General features: G+C 51.5%; 1 protein-coding gene across 5 annotated transcripts in view; it reads left to right on the plus strand.

The window, feature by feature from the left end:
• Positions 1-17,169, plus strand: part of ATP11A (ATPase phospholipid transporting 11A) — a 192,123-nt gene that overhangs the window by 128,385 nt on the left and 46,569 nt on the right. For all 5 annotated transcript variants that reach the window (XM_030813712.1, XM_030813714.1, XM_030813715.1 and 2 more), the window contains 8 exons: positions 976-1,040; positions 1,975-2,056; positions 3,076-3,226; positions 4,901-5,098; positions 10,013-10,186; positions 11,499-11,662; positions 13,242-13,313; positions 14,925-14,998. In XM_030813712.1, the coding sequence (XP_030669572.1) occupies positions 976-1,040; positions 1,975-2,056; positions 3,076-3,226; positions 4,901-5,098; positions 10,013-10,186; positions 11,499-11,662; positions 13,242-13,313; positions 14,925-14,998 (980 nt within the window). The remainder of the gene's footprint in view (positions 1-975; positions 1,041-1,974; positions 2,057-3,075; positions 3,227-4,900; positions 5,099-10,012; positions 10,187-11,498; positions 11,663-13,241; positions 13,314-14,924; positions 14,999-17,169) is intronic.

Consider the following 17,169-nt stretch of genomic DNA (forward strand, 5'->3'; position numbering starts at 1 on the left):
AAGTTCTTTGGCTGTTGTTTGTTTTCCCTCAAAGCAGCCGTGCATGGATTGTCCCAGATTTACAGGTCCCCCCATTCAGAGGAGCTTTGCAGTGTGGCTACCAGTGTTTCTAATGGCCAGATAGAGTATCAGCCTTTGTCTCCAGGAATAAGACTGTGTTTCATGGGACTCCCCGAATCTCACTGAGGATGTAATAGAAACAACTGAGGCTGGGCGTGGGGATGCCCAACTGTAATCTCAGCACTTTGGGAGGCCAAAGCTCAAGGATCACCTGAGCCCAGGAGGTCAAGGCTGCAATGAGCTATGATCATGCCCCCAGCCTGGGCAACAGAGTGAGACCCTGTTGCCAAAAAAAAAAAAAACAAAACAAAAAAACAAAAAAAAAACAAAAAAACAGTTGAAGGTTGAGTGACTTTTATTTTATTTCACATCCACCCCTCTTTAGCCTTTCCAGAACATTCTGGAACCTTCCAGTGCAGCTGTTCTCAACCTGAGGCTTGTTAGGAGAGGGCTGCTGGGCCCCACCCCAGGGTTTCAGGTTCTGACTCGGTAGGCCTGGGACGATCTTCCTGACTAGTGTGATGTTCCTGACTGGCTCCAGATGCTGCTGACGGCACTGGTGGGGCCACCGCAGGGACCCCTGCGCTAGAGGTCTCTCGGGGAGTGTTGCTGAGGCTGTCGGGCGCAGCTCAGTGGGCCTGGGCGGGGCCTGAGGTCCTGCATGCGCCAACGGGAGGCCCTTGCCGCTCGCTACTCCTGGAGCCATGTGTTCGTCCCCCAAAGATAAGACCATATCTGTTCACATGGACCGGGGCTGACTTAATCATCTGAATATAAGCAAACCGCTGTGTATGCTGTCTCCTCTGAAAATGAGATCCGTTGAGCAAACAAGCGGGTTTCGCGTCTGCATCTTGCCCCCCACCCTGCCTGCTTGCCTTCGTGTCCGCATCATTTCTGATCATCGTATCTTTACAGGCCCTTAGGATCGGAAAACTTGCTGCTTAGAGGAGCTACACTGAAGAACACTGAGAAAATCTTTGGTAAATATTTAATTAATTATTAACCATTGCCCCTAACATTAAGGATGCATGAAGCAAAGTTAAAACCCGCAGCGGAACCCGAGAGCGTTCCTTGGTGCCTTGAGGTGCTGGAGGCTTTCTGGCCGCGCAAGTTCTGCCCCACTGAGATTTGATCAGTGAATAAGTGCAGTCCTGAAGCAGCAGAATCAGAGAATATGGCTTATGGATTAAGGCCTCTAGTTTTGGATTCAGAAACAGAACGTTGCATCCGTGAAGGAATTTATGAAATTTAGTTGTGCAGGAAATGTTTTTCATGTCTGTGTTTCTTGGCTAGGATCTCCCATTTCTTGTGGGTTATTGTCTGTTTTAATTGAGGTAACTTTTAGAAGTATACAAGTGTGCCCCACTGTCAGAAAATGCTGTGCAGCTGTCCCTCAGTGTTCTTGGGGGACTGGTTCCAGGACGCCTGCAGATGCCAAAATCCATGGATGCCCAAGGCCTCTATTTGTGTGTAGCCTACACATGTCCGCCCGTGTAGTTCACATCATCTTAGATTACTTCTGATACCTGGCACAATGTAAATACCCTCTACTGCTTTTATCATCTGTATTTTGTATCATTGTATTGTTATTTTTATTGGGGATTTTTTTCGAATATTTTCCATCCCCAGTTGGTAGAACCTGCAGATTCAGAACTCGTGGACATGGCGGGCCCAGTGTATATTAAGATATGAACTTTTAAAAAATGAAGCATAGATTGCTTCCTATGCATGAAGAAGGGTCTTTATCCTAAGGAATCACGTGCTAGTGTTATGTGGCTATGGACACTAGCTTGTGAAATTAAAAATAGGATTCGCTTTACCCAAGAATTGATTTTCCCCGCAGCTGTGTGTAACTCACCGTAAGGCAAGATACACTTGCGCCCTGGTCATCACCCTTGCTCTTCCTCTCTGTAGGTGTGGCTATTTACACGGGCATGGAAACCAAGATGGCATTAAATTATCAATCAAAATCTCAGAAGCGATCTGCCGTGGAAAAGTAAGGCTCCCTGCCCCATCGCTGGATGCGCATGAGAACCTGCAACTTGAAAGTGTCATTACCCGCTGTAGAAATGGAAGTAGCTTCCTCTTGCCCTTATTGGCAGTTCCTTTGCCACTCTACAGCATCTTAGGAACTGCAGAGCTGACCATTCAGATGGACTTTCTTATTTTGTGGTGAGGTGGATGGCCACACCCCTACTTCCTGCTCTTTCTAACGCCTGAAAGCAGGTTCACGGCACTGCCTCTTACGGATGCCCTGATGTTCCAGTTCTGAAGTCAGTTCAGTGTCCAACAGCTCCTCCCGCCATTTCATGAAAAACTCCAAATGGGCTTACTTTTAACTCTGGGATTTGATTGAAACCACGCATCCTCTGCTATGGTTTTACAAAGGAAAGCATTAGCAGAGAGAACAGAATCATCTTTTCATTAAACAGTAAAGTCCTGATGATAAATGTGTCGGAATGGTAGCTGAATTTGTGTTGGAAAAGAAAGGCTTCTTCCTGAGGTCTGCTAAGACCTTAGTTAAGGATCTGTGCTTTTCCTGTACTGAGGACACTTCCTTTCAGAGTTACTTACTTTTCTCCCCCTCCTTTCCTCCCTCCCTCTCTTCCTTCCTCTCCTTTCCTTCCTTCCTCTACAGTGGTGGGTAGTCACTAAGTTTTGAACTAATTTGTTGATGCTTACTGGTAGAAATTGATTTCTGGATGTTCTTTTCAATGACGGAAGTCCAGGCAGTGCAGAAGCATGGTCCACACTGTGGCTGTGAGCAGCCCTCTTTCTCCTGTCCGTGACACTTTCCCCCGTCTTGGTTCTTACCTTTGGCCTCTAGAAGTACATGCCAGGGACCATGGCATGGACGCAAGTACAGAGGACCCACTGTGGCACGTTGAGGGCGAACGCATCACCGTGCCCTTCCTGTTCTGTTTCTTCACGAGGTGTCATCTTGATATCTGTGAGAAGGAAGTGCAGAGCTCATTTCCTCAGGGACCAGTGATCCCCTCTGTCCTTTTGTTTTAGATCAATGAATGCGTTCCTCGTTGTGTATCTCTGCATTCTGATCAGCAAAGCCTTGATAAACACTGCGCTGAAATACGTGTGGCAGAGTGAGCCCTTTCGGGATGAGCCGTGGTATAATCAGAAAACGGAGTCGGAAAGGCAGAGGAATCTGGTATGGAGAGTCACTGCCCTTGTATGATCCGAGGTGACCTGTGGGCCATTATTACGAAAATGTGGTGCAAGAAAAAGATGACGGTGAATTTACTGTAGGCAAAAAGCAGCCTTGATTGATTCAATCTCTGTGATAGATGCATTCACTGAAATTTAAAGGCTCAGTGGACACCAGCTGCTCCTGCCATCTTTGGATCTGGAAAGGTACAGGTTCCCACAGTGAAATCATCAGGACAATACCTTAAATACTTGCACTGTGTCCTTTGTTTAGAGGGTGCTGAGAAAATGCTTGTTAATGATTAAGAGATAAATGGCACATATTTGTGGTAAATACTTGAAAAAAAGGGTCTGCTCCCAGTCCAGAGCAGGGCCATGTGCAAACCCAGACCCGTGTCCACTGAGCCTAGAGCAGGACTGTGTGCAAACCCAGACCTGTGTCCACTGAGCCTAGAGTAGGGCTGTGTGCAAACCCAGACCTGTGTGCACTGACCTTAGAACAGGGCTGTGTGCAAACCCAGACCCATGTTCCCTCTGTCCACTGCAGGGCCATGTACAAACCCAGACCCATATCCACTGAGCCTAGAGCAGGGCCGTGTGCAAACCCAGACCCATGTCCACTGAGCCTGGAGCGGGGCCGTGTGCAAACCCAGACCCTGTCCGCTGAGCCTAGAGCGGGGCCGTGTGCAAACCCAGACCCGTGTCCACTGAGCCTGGAGCAGGGCCGTGTGCAAATCCAGACCCTGTCCGCTGAGCCTAGAGCGGGGCCGTGTGCAAACCCAGACCCTGTCCGCTGAGCCTAGAGCGGGGCCGTGTGCAAACCCAGACCCTGTCCGCTGAGCCTAGAGCGGGGCCGTGTGCAAACCCAGACCCGTGTCCACTGAGCCTGGAGCAGGGCCGTGTGCAAACCCAGACCCTGTCCACTGAGCCTAGAGCAGGGCCATGTGCAAACCCAGACCCGTGTCCACTGAGCCTGGAGCGGAGCCATGTGCAAACCCAGACCCTGTCCGCTGAGCCTAGAGCGGGCCGTGTGCAAACCCAGACCCTGTCCACTGAGCCTAGAGCAGGGCCGTGTGCAAACCCAGACCCTGTCCGCTGAGCCTAGAGCAGGGCCGTGTACAAACCCAGACCCTGTCCACTGAGCCTAGAGCAGGGCCGTGTGCAAACCCAGACCTGTGTCCCCTCCGTCCAGAGCGGGGCTATCTCTGCATCATCTGTCCTTCCCACAAAACTAACATGGCCCCACAGATCAGGATAAAAGTATACTGAAAAGTCATTTCACCAGGCTTAGTTTTTACATCTGTAGGTTGTTACCAAGTATGTTTTGTTATAAGAGACAAAAAGATCACATGAATATACAAAAGTAAAATTGCCGCCGGTGTCTGGTCGGCGTGTCTCCTGTCATTGGCACGTGCTTGTCTTAACTCGTGATTTAATCTCCACTTGCTGGCAGGACAGCCCCGCAGCTCAGCCCCTGGACTCGGCAGGCCCTGGCTCAGAGACCAGGTGACCCAATGGCTGCCCCCCACTCATAGTCGTTGTGTTTGGACTCTGAAATCTTGTGTTTAGTAGTAGCACTCGTATAACTTATGCCTAAGCCTGAGGTGTTAGAGCAGCATGCTGGAGCCCGGCTGTCCCTCCTGGCGGAGGCGCTGACCTGCACCTTCTGCTTTCGCAGTTCCTCAAGGCATTCACGGACTTCCTGGCCTTCATGGTCCTCTTTAACTACATCATCCCCGTGTCCATGTACGTCACAGTCGAGATGCAGAAGTTCCTCGGCTCTTACTTCATCACCTGGGATGAAGATATGTTTGACGAGGAGACTGGCGAGGGGCCTCTGGTGAACACGTCGGACCTCAATGAAGAACTGGGACAGGTTGGTGTCTCCTGAGTCATCTGCTGTGATTTATTAACATCTGGGTGAGTCTGCTTCACGTTCCTCAGGTCCTATGCGTGTCATCTGAGCGTGGCTGTCCCTGTAGCTGGCGTAAGACAGCAGCAGGATTGTTTTGAACCCTATTTATGAAACAGTCGGCAGTGCTGTTACATTTACAACAGATGCAGAATTACCTGCACTTGCTGACTCCTGGAAACTCACCTGGAGCTTCCTGGGCAGAACTCTTTCTGTGTGCAGGTGTGAGTCAAGGCTGGTGGGTAAAAGTGGCTTTGCCAGCCTTGCACTCTGCTTCTGCACCTGATATTCAAGTCTCATAGCGAGCTGGGTATTTTCACTTTAAAGATGAACCAACCAGAGTTTCAGTGACTTGGTGGATTGCAAAGAGTTCAAACGCCTCCATTCAGATCCTGCTGCTGCATGATGGCTGCGGGAGCTTGGGCTTCACCGCCACACCTCGAGTGTCTCAGTCTGTGAAATGGAGATGATAACAGACGCTGGCCTTACGGATTGGGTTGCGGATTAAATGAGATAATGGACACAAGGTGCACAGCACAGAGTCTGGTGTGACCACCGCCCTGCCACCGCACCACCGGGAGGCACACACCAAACCTGCTGGCTTGGGAAGGGAGCTAGGGAAAGACCCATTCCCTGGGTTTCCCCAGCCTAGAGCGGTGACCTTCCCTACCTTCCCAGCCTTAACGTTGCAGACTGCAGGGTTGCCAGAGCAGGTACCGGTAAAGGGTAATTGGACTTTTCAGAAGAAATAGCGATTTTAAGGGATATTTTAGCAAACAAGGCCACTTTAGACAGGTAGCTGAAATCCATCTGGCTCCCAGATGACAGCCTGTAAATAGACTTAGACTCTGGCAGATACAGAGGCCTCTGTCTGCCTCCTGTGAGGAAGGCCAACAAATGGAAGGATCATGTTCCATGTCTGATGAGTTTGAATTTTGAATGTGTTCCTCCAGCATATCCCATACTCCTCACAGTGCTTTATTGTTTCAGTCAGCAATGCGCAAACTATAATTTAGTTGCTCAGTAGTCAGGTATTTTTACCTAGGAATATTCTATCTCCTTTGCAACAATAGATGGTACATTTTGTGAGCTTCTGATAAATTCTTTGGGAAAGAACTTTTTTCTGTAACAAGGAAAGTGCCCAGCAGTGTTGAGTGCGAGGGAAAGTGCCCAGCAGTGTAGAGTGGGGGGAAAACGCCCAGCAGTGTTGAGTGGGGGGAAAGCGCCCGGCAGTGTTGAGTGGGGGGAAAGCGCCCAGCAGTGTTGAGTATGGAGGAAAGCGCCCAGAGGTGTTGAGTGGGAGGAAAGCGCCCAGAGGTGTTGAGTGGGAGGAAAGTGCCCAGAGGTGTTGAGTGGGAGGAAAGCGCCCAGAGGTGTTGAGTGGGAGGAAAGTGCCCAGAGGTGTTGAGTGGGAGGAAAGCGCCCAGAGGTGTTGAGTGGGAGGAAAGCGCCCAGAGATGTTGAGTGGGAGGAAAGCGCCCAGAAGTGTTGAGTAGGGGGGAAAGCGCCCAGCAGTGTTGAGTGGGGGGAAAGCACCCAGCAGTGTTGAGTCAGGGGAAAGCGCCCGGCAGTGTTGAGTGGGGGGAAAGCGCCCGGCAGTGTTGAATGGGGTGAAAGCGCCCGGCAGTGTTGAGTGGGGAGAAAGCGCCCAGCAGTGTGGAGTGGGGGGAAAGCGCCCAGCGGTGTTGAGTGCAGGGGAAAGCGCCCAGCAGCATTGAGTACGGCAGATTTCTTCTCTGCCCTCTTCGATCCATCTCCCTGGAGTCCTGCAAAACAGAATTTGATTTCTGTTGTTCTGTCCTGACCAAAATCAGGCTCCAGCCTGGAGGCTGACCTCCTCGTACACAAAGAAGTGTGTACTGTTGCTCACGGGGGACACACTGAGGTCAAGACAGGTGGACAAGCCCAAAAGGCAGGTTCATCTGACCGCAGCTCCATGGGTAAATGCCTGTGCCCGCCATCACTGTGCAGTACGATAACACAACTTCTTTTGTATGTGAAATAGAGATTCACCCACCAGTCAAGCGTCTGTGTCCACAACAGAAACAACCATCTGCCATGGAGATCCTGTGCCAGAAGCGCTTTGTGCACCTTCTCTGTGTCCTGTGTGCACTTTGTGCACCTTCTCTGTGTCCTGTGTGCTCAGTGCCATTGCCCCTGTCCCGTGGAGATCCTGTGCCAAACAGTTTGTGCACCTTCTCTGTATCCTGTGTGGTCAGTGCCATTGCCCTGTTTCTCAAATGAGAAACTGAGTCAGGAGCAGGCAGTGCCCCGTTCTGCGATGCAGTGCTGCCTCCCAAGCATGAGTGCCTTGGAACACAAATCCTGCTTCAGGCCAAGTTGAGCAGGCAGGCGTGCGTTGTAGTGAGGGCCATCTTTTGTTCCGAGAGCTGAGGGTGGTGGCAGCATTGACCAGCACTGGGCTTAGGGTTGACTGTCCCACCACCAGAAAAGAAAATTGCAGGCCAGGACCCCTGATGAACAAAGTTTCAAAAATCTTAACAAAACACTAGCAAACCAATTCAGTAGCATACAAAAGGATCATACCCCACCTGTGGGATGCCAGGGTGGCTCAACGTGTACAAATCAGTAAGTGTAGTGCATTATATCAGCAAAATGAAGGACAAAACCATATGATTATCTGTGATGCAGAAAAGGCATTCAACAAAATTCAGCATCCTTTCATAACATCTCTCAACAAATTTTAGGTATAGAGGAATGTACCTCAACACAATAAAGGCCATAAATGAGAAACCCACAGCTGGCAATGGAGAAAAGCTGAAAGTTTTTCTTCGCACACAATGGAGAAAAGGTGAAAGCTTTTCCTCTGAGATCAGAAAGAAGACAAGGCTGCACACATTCACCCCTTCTGTTTAGCATAGCACTGGAAGCTGTAGCCAGAGCAGTGAGGCAAGAAAAAGAAAAGGCATTCGTATAGGAAAGGAAGAAGTGAAATTGTGTGCTGATGACACAATCTTATATATAGAAAAGCCTAAAGACTCCACCAAAAAGCTTTTAGAACTAATCAACAAATCCACTAAATTTGCAGTATACAAAATCAACACCCAAAATCAGTAGTGATTCTATATACCAGACAAGAAACTGTTTGAAAAAGCAATCAAAGACTTTAACAAACGTATTTAATAGTAACAAAGCAAACAATCTTATCTCCACGTCCCGAGCTAACAGAACTGACTAGATTTGTGTCCAGAGGTTTTAAGCTTTTGTTTCCACATTCTTAAAACTGGGATAGTAACACAGTTGATGTGTTAATCACAGTTGAAGATTAAATGAGGTGCTGCCCAGTGGCTGGCACACCGTGAGTGCTCAGTAAAGGTCTTTTGTAATTAATTTTTATTATTGTTCATTTTCATGGTCATGTTTCCTAGAAATATGCCACCTATTTAGTTATAGCTAAACAGGATGATAAACCAAACCTCTTAACATTTGTTATTTCATTCTTATCCATTTTACCCTTTTAAAAATATTTTTAGGGCCGGGCGCGGTGGCTCACGCTTGTAATCCCAGCACTTTGGGAGGCCGAGGCGGGCGGATCACGAGGTCAGGAGATCGAGACCACGGTGAAACCCTGTCTCTACTAAAAATACAAAAAATTAGCCGGGCGTGGTGGCGGGCGCCTGTAGTCCCAGCTACTTGGAGAGGCTGAGGCAGGAGAATGGCGTGAACCCGGGAGGCGGAGCTTGCAGTGAGCCAAGATCGCGCCACTGCACTCCAGCCTGGGCGACAGAGCGAGACTCCGTCTCAAAAAAAAAAATAAAAATAAAAAATATTTTTAGGGCCGGGCACAGCGGCTCATGCCTGTAATCCCAACGCTTTGGGAGGCCGAGGTGGGTGGATCGCCTGAGGTCAGAAGTTCAAGACCAGCCTGGCCAACATGGCGAAACCCCATCTCTACTAAAAATACAAAAATTAGCCAGACGTGGTGGCAGGTGCCTGTAATCCCAGCTACTCAGGTGGCTGAGGCATGACAATTGCTTGAACCTGGGAGATGGAGGTTGCAGTGAGCTGAGATCACACCACTGCACTCCAGTCTGGGTGACAGGGTGAGATTCCATCTCAAAAAAAAGAAATAAAAATAAAAATGCTTTTGGGATTGAATAAGCGTTTATTCTAAGTTACTTCAAAGTCCTGTGTAAGAAGGGTACGCAGGTTGAATATCCCTTATCCAAAATGCTTGGGAAGAAGCGTCCCCGTGGACACGCCCAAGCTCAGTCTCAAGATGCTGCCGCGCGTTCCAGAACTCCCACCTTCAGTTATTCACAATAAACGTGTGACCCGTGAGCTTATCTAAAATCAGAGTTTAAGACGGGTTGTATCTTTAACACATATCACAGTTTTCTCCGAGATTTGTTTTGTCCTTATTTGCTTGAATTTTACCTTCTCAACCTTACATGGAATTGTGGGTTTTGACCTCCGAGACTGTATAGAGTAACTTCGTCCTCTCCGTAGCCTTGGTTTTTTATTGTTGTTGTTAAGATTCGGGACGACCCACTCACACTCTGTCTTCCCAAACAAATGGATCCCTGGCTCCACCCATGTCTCTGTCCCGGGGAATGGGGACTGCGAGACCATACTCTGTTTTGCTCCCAACCCAGAGAAGGTGTCCCGAGGCCTCCCCACCCACCCTCCTGAAACACCTGCCAGGACTGCAGGGTCCTGTTGGACGCTGGGAAGGAGGATGAGGCAGGAGCGTGGCTCAGCCCGGTGAGGTGGTCTCTCTGGGGGAAAACCTTTAGAAATCCACCGCCTATTCAAGTCACAGTGGGAGCTGGGGAGGAAACACGGCTGCTGTGTGTCTGAGTCGGAGACATGCGGGCCTCCCTCAGAGCGTCCTGACTTGCTGTACCCTGCCCGCAGGTGGAGTACATCTTCACAGACAAGACCGGCACCCTCACGGAAAACAACATGGAGTTCAAGGAGTGCTGCATCGAAGGCCACGTCTACGTGCCCCACGTCATCTGCAACGGGCAGGTCCTCCCAGAGTCCTCAGGAATCGACATGATTGACTCGTCCCCCAGCGTCAACGGGAGGGTAGGTGGCAGCCCCCACGCCGTCCAAGTGTGTGAGTGAGTGGGCGGCTGTGCATGCTGAGTCCACCCCTTTTCACTCGAGTGTCTAGGAAAGTCCAGGCCCTCTCTACAGACTTCAGTGGGAGGAATGGTCAGAAGGTGCGATGTGTGTGGTGTCCCGTTAGGACACATCTGCTCGGTGATACCCGTGTTAGAATTGGTTATGAAAACCATAGAAGGAGGGCAAACACACATGCATGCACCCAGACACCATGTGCACACACGGACACACATGCACACATGCTCACATGCAAACACACGCACTCTCACACACGCCCAGATGCCATGTGCAGACACGTGCACATGCTCACACGCAGACACATACACTCACATGCCCAGACACCGTGCGCACACATACACATGCGCACACGCTCACACGAAGACACACACTTTCACACACTCCCTGACACCATGTGTCTGACACGCTCACATGCAGACACACACATACTCTCATGCCCAGATACCGTGTGCACACACAGACTCGCTCACATGCAGACACACGCATGCACTCTCACACACGCCCCGAGTGCTGTGGCTCCAGATCTCAGCATCTCTGGGCAGGGCTGGAGTCCCAGGCCGACACCGTTCCCGAATTTCCCCACATGCAGGACAGCCTTGGGGATCAGGTCCCAGCTGGCTGTGAAAGCCGCACACAGGGCAGCCTCGGGGATGAGGTCCCAGCTGGCTGTGGCCCTGAGCACATCACTTCATCTTCCTAAACGCTGATTCTGCAGCTGCAGGTGCAGGATAATGGCTCCAACTTCTTAGGGGGTTTCAGGGTGAATGTTACAATGTGAGTCAACAGCAGGAGCGCCACAGGTCACGTCTGGTCTAACACACGCTTCGGTTAGGAGAACGTCCCCATCGCACAGGCACCAGGGCAGAGGCACAGCCAGGGTCCAGGGTGTTTGTGAATGTCTGTGTTCGCGGCACCGTGTGACTCAGTCTCCCTTCCTGGACGCTAGCGGTCATTTGCCATTTCTGAGCACATGTGAAGCCTCTGTGGTTTCTAAAAGTGTCAGTGCTGAAGAACACACGCCCGTTTCAGTCTTCATCACCCGTCAATCTCAGTTATAAAACAGAGTGCTTGAGAATGATGGAAAGCTGTAATTCCATCCCACTGTATAACCCCTCACCGCCCGCAAGCTGCCTTCGTGGCTGCGGGGACCCCCCCACCCGTGCCCCCCGCTTCTTGTGTTCTCTCTGCGCCTGTTTCCCTCTATCTTCAGTGGACGCACCGTGATTTGGGGGTTCTGGGAACTGCTATTTTATAGGAGCGCGAGGAGCTGTTTTTCCGGGCCCTCTGTCTCTGCCACACCGTCCAGGTGAAAGACGATGACAGCGTAGACGGCCCCAGGAAATCGCCGGATGGGGGGAAATCCTGTGTGTACATCTCATCCTCGCCCGACGAGGTGGCGCTGGTCGAAGGTGTCCAGAGGTACGTCGCAGGCCGAGGGTCTGCCTGGGTTTCCTGATGTGACTCAGCCCCACCCCAGCCCCAGTCAGGGACTTGCACCTAGAGGCGTCCTCAGCCGCACCCTGTGCCCTCCACACTGAGCTCTGCTGCCTTTGTGCCCAGGTTCTCTGGACCCCCATCCCTGTATGAGCCCCTCCCACCGTGATAAGCAGCGTCTGGTCCCCGGCGCGTGAGTCTTCATCTCTGACTTTGCGTGGGTGGCTTTTCCTCCTGAGGTCTGCAGTAAGTTAGAGGTCATTCCCAATAACCACAGGCTTCGAAATATGGAAACAGTCCTTCCTGTAACACAAATCTCCCTCCTGCGTCTCAGAAAACTGAAGTCCAGAGGCCCAGCGGCCTTCCCAGAGCCACAGCCTGGGCTGGGCAGAGCAGAGCTGGTGTGCGACCTCTCACTGCCCACCCTTTAAGCAAACGCTTGGAAAAATACTTTAAACATTCCAGATACATTGCATAATTTCAACTCAGGGAAGCCGTTTTCAAATCCACCCAGCTCATGACTTCTGTAATACTGAATCTCTCCTCCCCAGAAGTGATAAAGGAACACTGCCTTCAGGGACTGAGTATGGTGAGAATCATGTTTGCGCTTCTCACCTAATTATAGCCATGTTTTTGTCGCTGCTAAACTAATGTGTTTTCTCCATGCAATTTGAGTAGCAGCACAGATACGTCAACAGTATCACCGGGACCTTTCGTTCCGTGTGTAAACCCACGCATGCGTAGGTGAGGCTTCTTGGAGCTGGGTTTCTCTCTCCTTGGAACACAAGTGCCCAGGAATGCCACTGCCTTCATCACAGGTGTTAGAAGTCAGGGCCGGCTGCCCCGCCCACCTTTGAGACTCCTCCCCGCCCTGAAGCTTTTCCTCCAGCCGCTGCTCCCACCTGGGCTGGCCAGAGGCCTCCACTCCCATCCCCCTGGTGTCGCGAAGCACATCTGTCTCCCGGGTCCTCTGCTGGCCTCTCGCATCCCGAAGCCATGCTCTGTCTCCGCCGTCCCAGCGGCTCCCACAAGGCCATGAAGGTCGCTGTCCCCCAGGCGTGCAGGAGGAGGCATCGTACAGATGGGTGCACCCACGTGCTGGCTGAAGGCCTGCGCTGGGCCTTGGTTCCCCGTCAGTGACTCAAGGGGCTTGGTCTGGGGGTAACAGCCTCTCAGGGTCCCTCTCCCTCTGGCATCATGTTCTCTGCTCAACAACAACAAAGTCCACAAATCAATGAGCAAAGGTGTCATCGAAGCAAGGATTGCAGGCCATGTGCCCGCCACGCTCTTCTGGAGAACAATACCGACAAGAGTGTGCCTCACTGCTGTGTGTCAGGGAGGGTTGGGTTAGGTAGAAATTCCGTTGCTCTTGGAAGATTTTTTGAGATGGTGCATAAGTTCATTATGATAATCTCCTAACTTTATAATGCAGTTTATAATCTCTATTTAACTGAAAGTATTTCGTTTTTGAAAAGAACGCTTTACCAAAATATAAAGCAAATGCTCTATGAAAGAGGAACATCAGAATCTCAGATTCACCGTGAGGTTTCCCTTCTTACTGCAGACTTGGCTTTACCTACCTGAGGCTGAAGGACAATTACATGGAGATATTAAACAGGGAGAACCACATCGAAAGGTATGTGCACCTCACCCTCACATGTGAAAGGACTAAAGAATAAAGAGTGTCCTTTATAAGGTTCTGCGTGTGAGGGAAAAGACAAGTTCTCTATGTTCTCCCACAATTCGCTTCCTCTCCTTCCCAGTGACACCCCAGGAATGTCACCAGAATGTTCTGGAGAAGTGCTGGACACTTAGAGAAGGGCTTGGGTGCAGCCACAGGGCTGCTTCCCCTGGATAGTTTTCCTTGGAGATGTAAATTGGAGTTCAGTGAAGAAAAGTTCACCGTCAAATATGTTTTGGGTTAAGCCACCTAAAGTCAGATTTTACTGCAGGCCGTGTTCTGACCTCTCCAGGCTCCTTTGCCTCCACGAGGGGAGTGAGCAGCCACCCCCGGTGTGGCCATGAGTCCCGCAGGGAGGAACACTGGCTCACGTGCTGGGAGCACAGCGTCCTGTCGAAAACAGTTTGCACAGTACGCTTTTCAGTCACCAGTTTGATGTTGGATTGTTTTACTTTTCATATCTTTAAAATTCTTCCCATTTTTTAGGGACTGTCTCTGTCCCAAATTGCTTGTCCCTGAGACAAGTGACCCATCTTGAGATCTGACTCAGGAGAGTGGGCGGTGGTGTCCCCTTTATCAGTAAGCACGAATGTGCAGTCACGGTTCCACCAAAGACACAAGATCTGGTGGTGATGGCCTCAAAACACCTGGATTTTAAAATTTCATTCTTAGGGAAAATAAACTCCCCAGTGGAAGAGAAAGGACAAACCCCTTGACTCGGCGGGGCTCCTGGGCCCTCCGCTGGCACTGGCTGCACCCTCTCCACAGCACCCTGGGGTTCCTGGGGGCCGGGGTGACCTGGGCCCTCCGCTGGCACTGACTGTGCCCTCCCCACAGCGTCCTGGGCTTCCCAGGGGCTGCAACTCACTGCCGTTGAGGCTCTGGGTTTGCAGCCGTGAAGGTGGTGAGGTCATGGCCTAGATGAGAGCTCCTGTCAGGGCTCTGCCAAGGGACCGCTGGCTCTGAGCTGGGCTGGCACTGCGGCCAGAACCCCTCCACAGCTTCCTGCTGAGTCCAAGGCCCTGAGGAGGCTGAGAGGCAGCAGCAGGGGCTGCCAAACACTTCCGATGCTCCAGACGCCACACAGGTTTTCTGAGCCTTCGGGTAACAGGACAGCACCAGCCAAAACGCCAGTGTCCTTTGCGTTTTCCATAGTTTTGATCTCTTAGGGTAACGCCAGTTCATTGACAAGGATCCAAGCTCTGACACAACTTTGAGTCTCTGTTCAGCAGTGTTTAGGGAGGGAGTCAGTGCATAGGGAACACAGCCTGCTTGGCAGAATCTGAGCCCGTGCCCTGGGTAGGGTGGAGACGTGGTGAGGAGCCGGTGCCGCAGGTGCCACGGGGCCCAGACTCTGCCCCACTGGGTACACCTGCTGCATCCTTCAAATCCAGGCCTCTCAGGGCGTCCGTGGGAGGATGCCCCTCACCCAGCAGCCCTCGGTGTGTCCCCTGAGGAAGGGCCAGGGCTGCCCCAGCCATTCTGCTGTGGAGAGCTCCACAGTTACCAGATGGAATCATGTGAGGACCCACGTGGACGGTGTGACCTTCTGCATTTCTCTTTCAGGTTTGAATTGCTGGAAATTTTGAGTTTTGACTCAGTTAGAAGGAGAATGAGTGTAATTGTAAAATCTGCTACAGGTAAAATTTCTTTTTCTTTTGATTTATTAAGTTATACACAGTGGTTGTGTTTTATTCTGACGACTAAATTGTATAAGAGCTTTAAGGATTTAGGGTTTAAGAATGATTTATTCTTTTTTAAAAAACTATAGACAGATCCTCTCAAAATACTAATTTTTTATTTTTAAAAAGTGAAACATTTCTGGAATGCTGAGGAGGGAGTCCTGGGCTAAATATCTGGCACCCTTGCTCTGTCCATCTTTTAGTGTCGAGTTGGGGCCACTTTACTGTTGAAAATTGCTTAACTCCATTTGTGAATGTTCCCCTGCCCATCCCTATCCCCCACCTGCTTTTCTCCATGCAGAGCTAAATGACATAAAATGTTTTTAAATAACAATTTTCAAGGAAAAGGTAATGTGGGTTTGCAAATATATCTATAATAATGTTCAAATTGCAAAGAGAGCTTTGTTGATTGGCAGTTGCTGTTAACAGTGTGTCTGTGAGAACAGCACACTCAGTCTGTGCTCTGGAATGCTGGGATGAGCCGTGGCGGGGCACAGTCAGAGCCCTGTGGCCGCCGTGATGTTTTGGTGACCTGCACAGGTGGGCACTCTCCTGGTCCTCCCACTCTGACCTGTGGCTGCCCGTCCCGGGCGATTCCCTCTGCAGGCCAGGTGGATGCATCTGTGGTCCCCTGACCTCCCTGCGAGGTGCTCTCCCAGGCACTTTGCATCCCCCGTGCACAGGTGAATGACCTCGTCTCCCCTCACCCTCACCAGGTCACGACACATGCCACAGGTCACTCAACACTGCAGCCCCTCAGGCTCCCGCCCACAGTGCTGAGGCTCGAAGGTGTGGGCTCCCCTGGTTGTTTGCCCTGGACAGGCAGGGCCCATGGGCTCCGTCTGCAGGGGCCACCCCTTTGCATGGCCACTGCGTCCTAAGAGCTCCCACCTGCCGGTGCTGAGCTTTTCCCAGCGCCCCCTCTGAGGCTCTCACCCACCTTCATTACCAGGCTGTCCCCAAGTGTCCCCAGAGGGCAGTGCCCACAGCCCCCACAGTGGCCTCGTTCCCTGCTGCCTGCTGTGGGCTTTCCCATAGGAAGGACCTTTCATCCATCTGTCCTTTCCATGGACGGCTCAGGAAACCTCTCCCAGCCCTCAGCCCCAGAGCAGCATGCGGGACGTTGCGCTGTGGTGGGGCCGTCCGTCCATCTGCGACCGCTGGCAGCCTGCACGCATCCTGAACGCAGAACCGACGCTCTTCTCAGCAACACGCTCACGTCACGCCACCCTCCGCCGAGTGCTCCCAAATCCTGTGCCGTTCAGATCACTCCACGCAGCGTCGGAGCGGGGCTTCATCAAGAGCTGTGGGATCTCACTCTTCATGGTTTCCTAAAACCAGACAATCCTAGGCTGCATTTAGCTCTTTAGAAAGATGCCTGGCAAACAACCAAACAGCCACTCCCCGGAACCAGACAGACTCCAGGCCGGAGAGCTTCATGCCAGCATTTTCCTAAGACGTGCCGAATTTCATTTTAACACAGACAAGACAGAGCAGGGCCATCATCAGTGCCGTCGGGCACCCTTCGGATCAGGACCGCGGTGCCTCACTTTCTAAGACCCAGAAGGAGCTGTAGGGGGAGGCGGTGTGACTCTCGGTGATGCCCTGTGAGTCATAGCGGCTCTGGGGTTGGCAGCAGCCTCAGGAGGGTGCCACGGCTGCTCTGGGGAAGTGCCGCCTGCCTCCGCTGGTTCCTCAGACGCAGTCCCGCTGCATCATACAGCATCACCTCTGAGACACGCCATGAAATGTGGGATGAATCCAGGCTCCACGGTGAGACGTCCACTGATGGCCATAGGATGAGGAAGAATCTGTGTGTGAATGTTGCCAGGACTCCCACGAAGAGCTTCTGCCAGCCGGACCATGGGATCAGCAGGCCAGGGTCTGAGAACAGGTTCAGATGTGCGAGACTTCTGTGTGTCGCAGCCCTTCCCCCCAGCTCGGAGCAGTCCTGAGAGTCTCAGCCACTCGGAGTTATCTGGGATAAATGCATCCTGGGTAGGAAGTTGCTGGGCCATCCCGTCACGTGGTTTTCCCCATAGAAGCCGAATCTAGCTGTTGAGCCGTGGCTGGAACATGCTGCCCGTGACCTGCGGGGCTGACCACGGTGCCCAAGAAGGCAAGCATCA

The sequence above is a fragment of the Nomascus leucogenys genome, chromosome 5 (genome assembly GCF_006542625.1).
Source record: "Nomascus leucogenys isolate Asia chromosome 5, Asia_NLE_v1, whole genome shotgun sequence".
In the NCBI taxonomy this organism is placed as follows: domain Eukaryota; kingdom Metazoa; phylum Chordata; class Mammalia; order Primates; family Hylobatidae; genus Nomascus; species Nomascus leucogenys.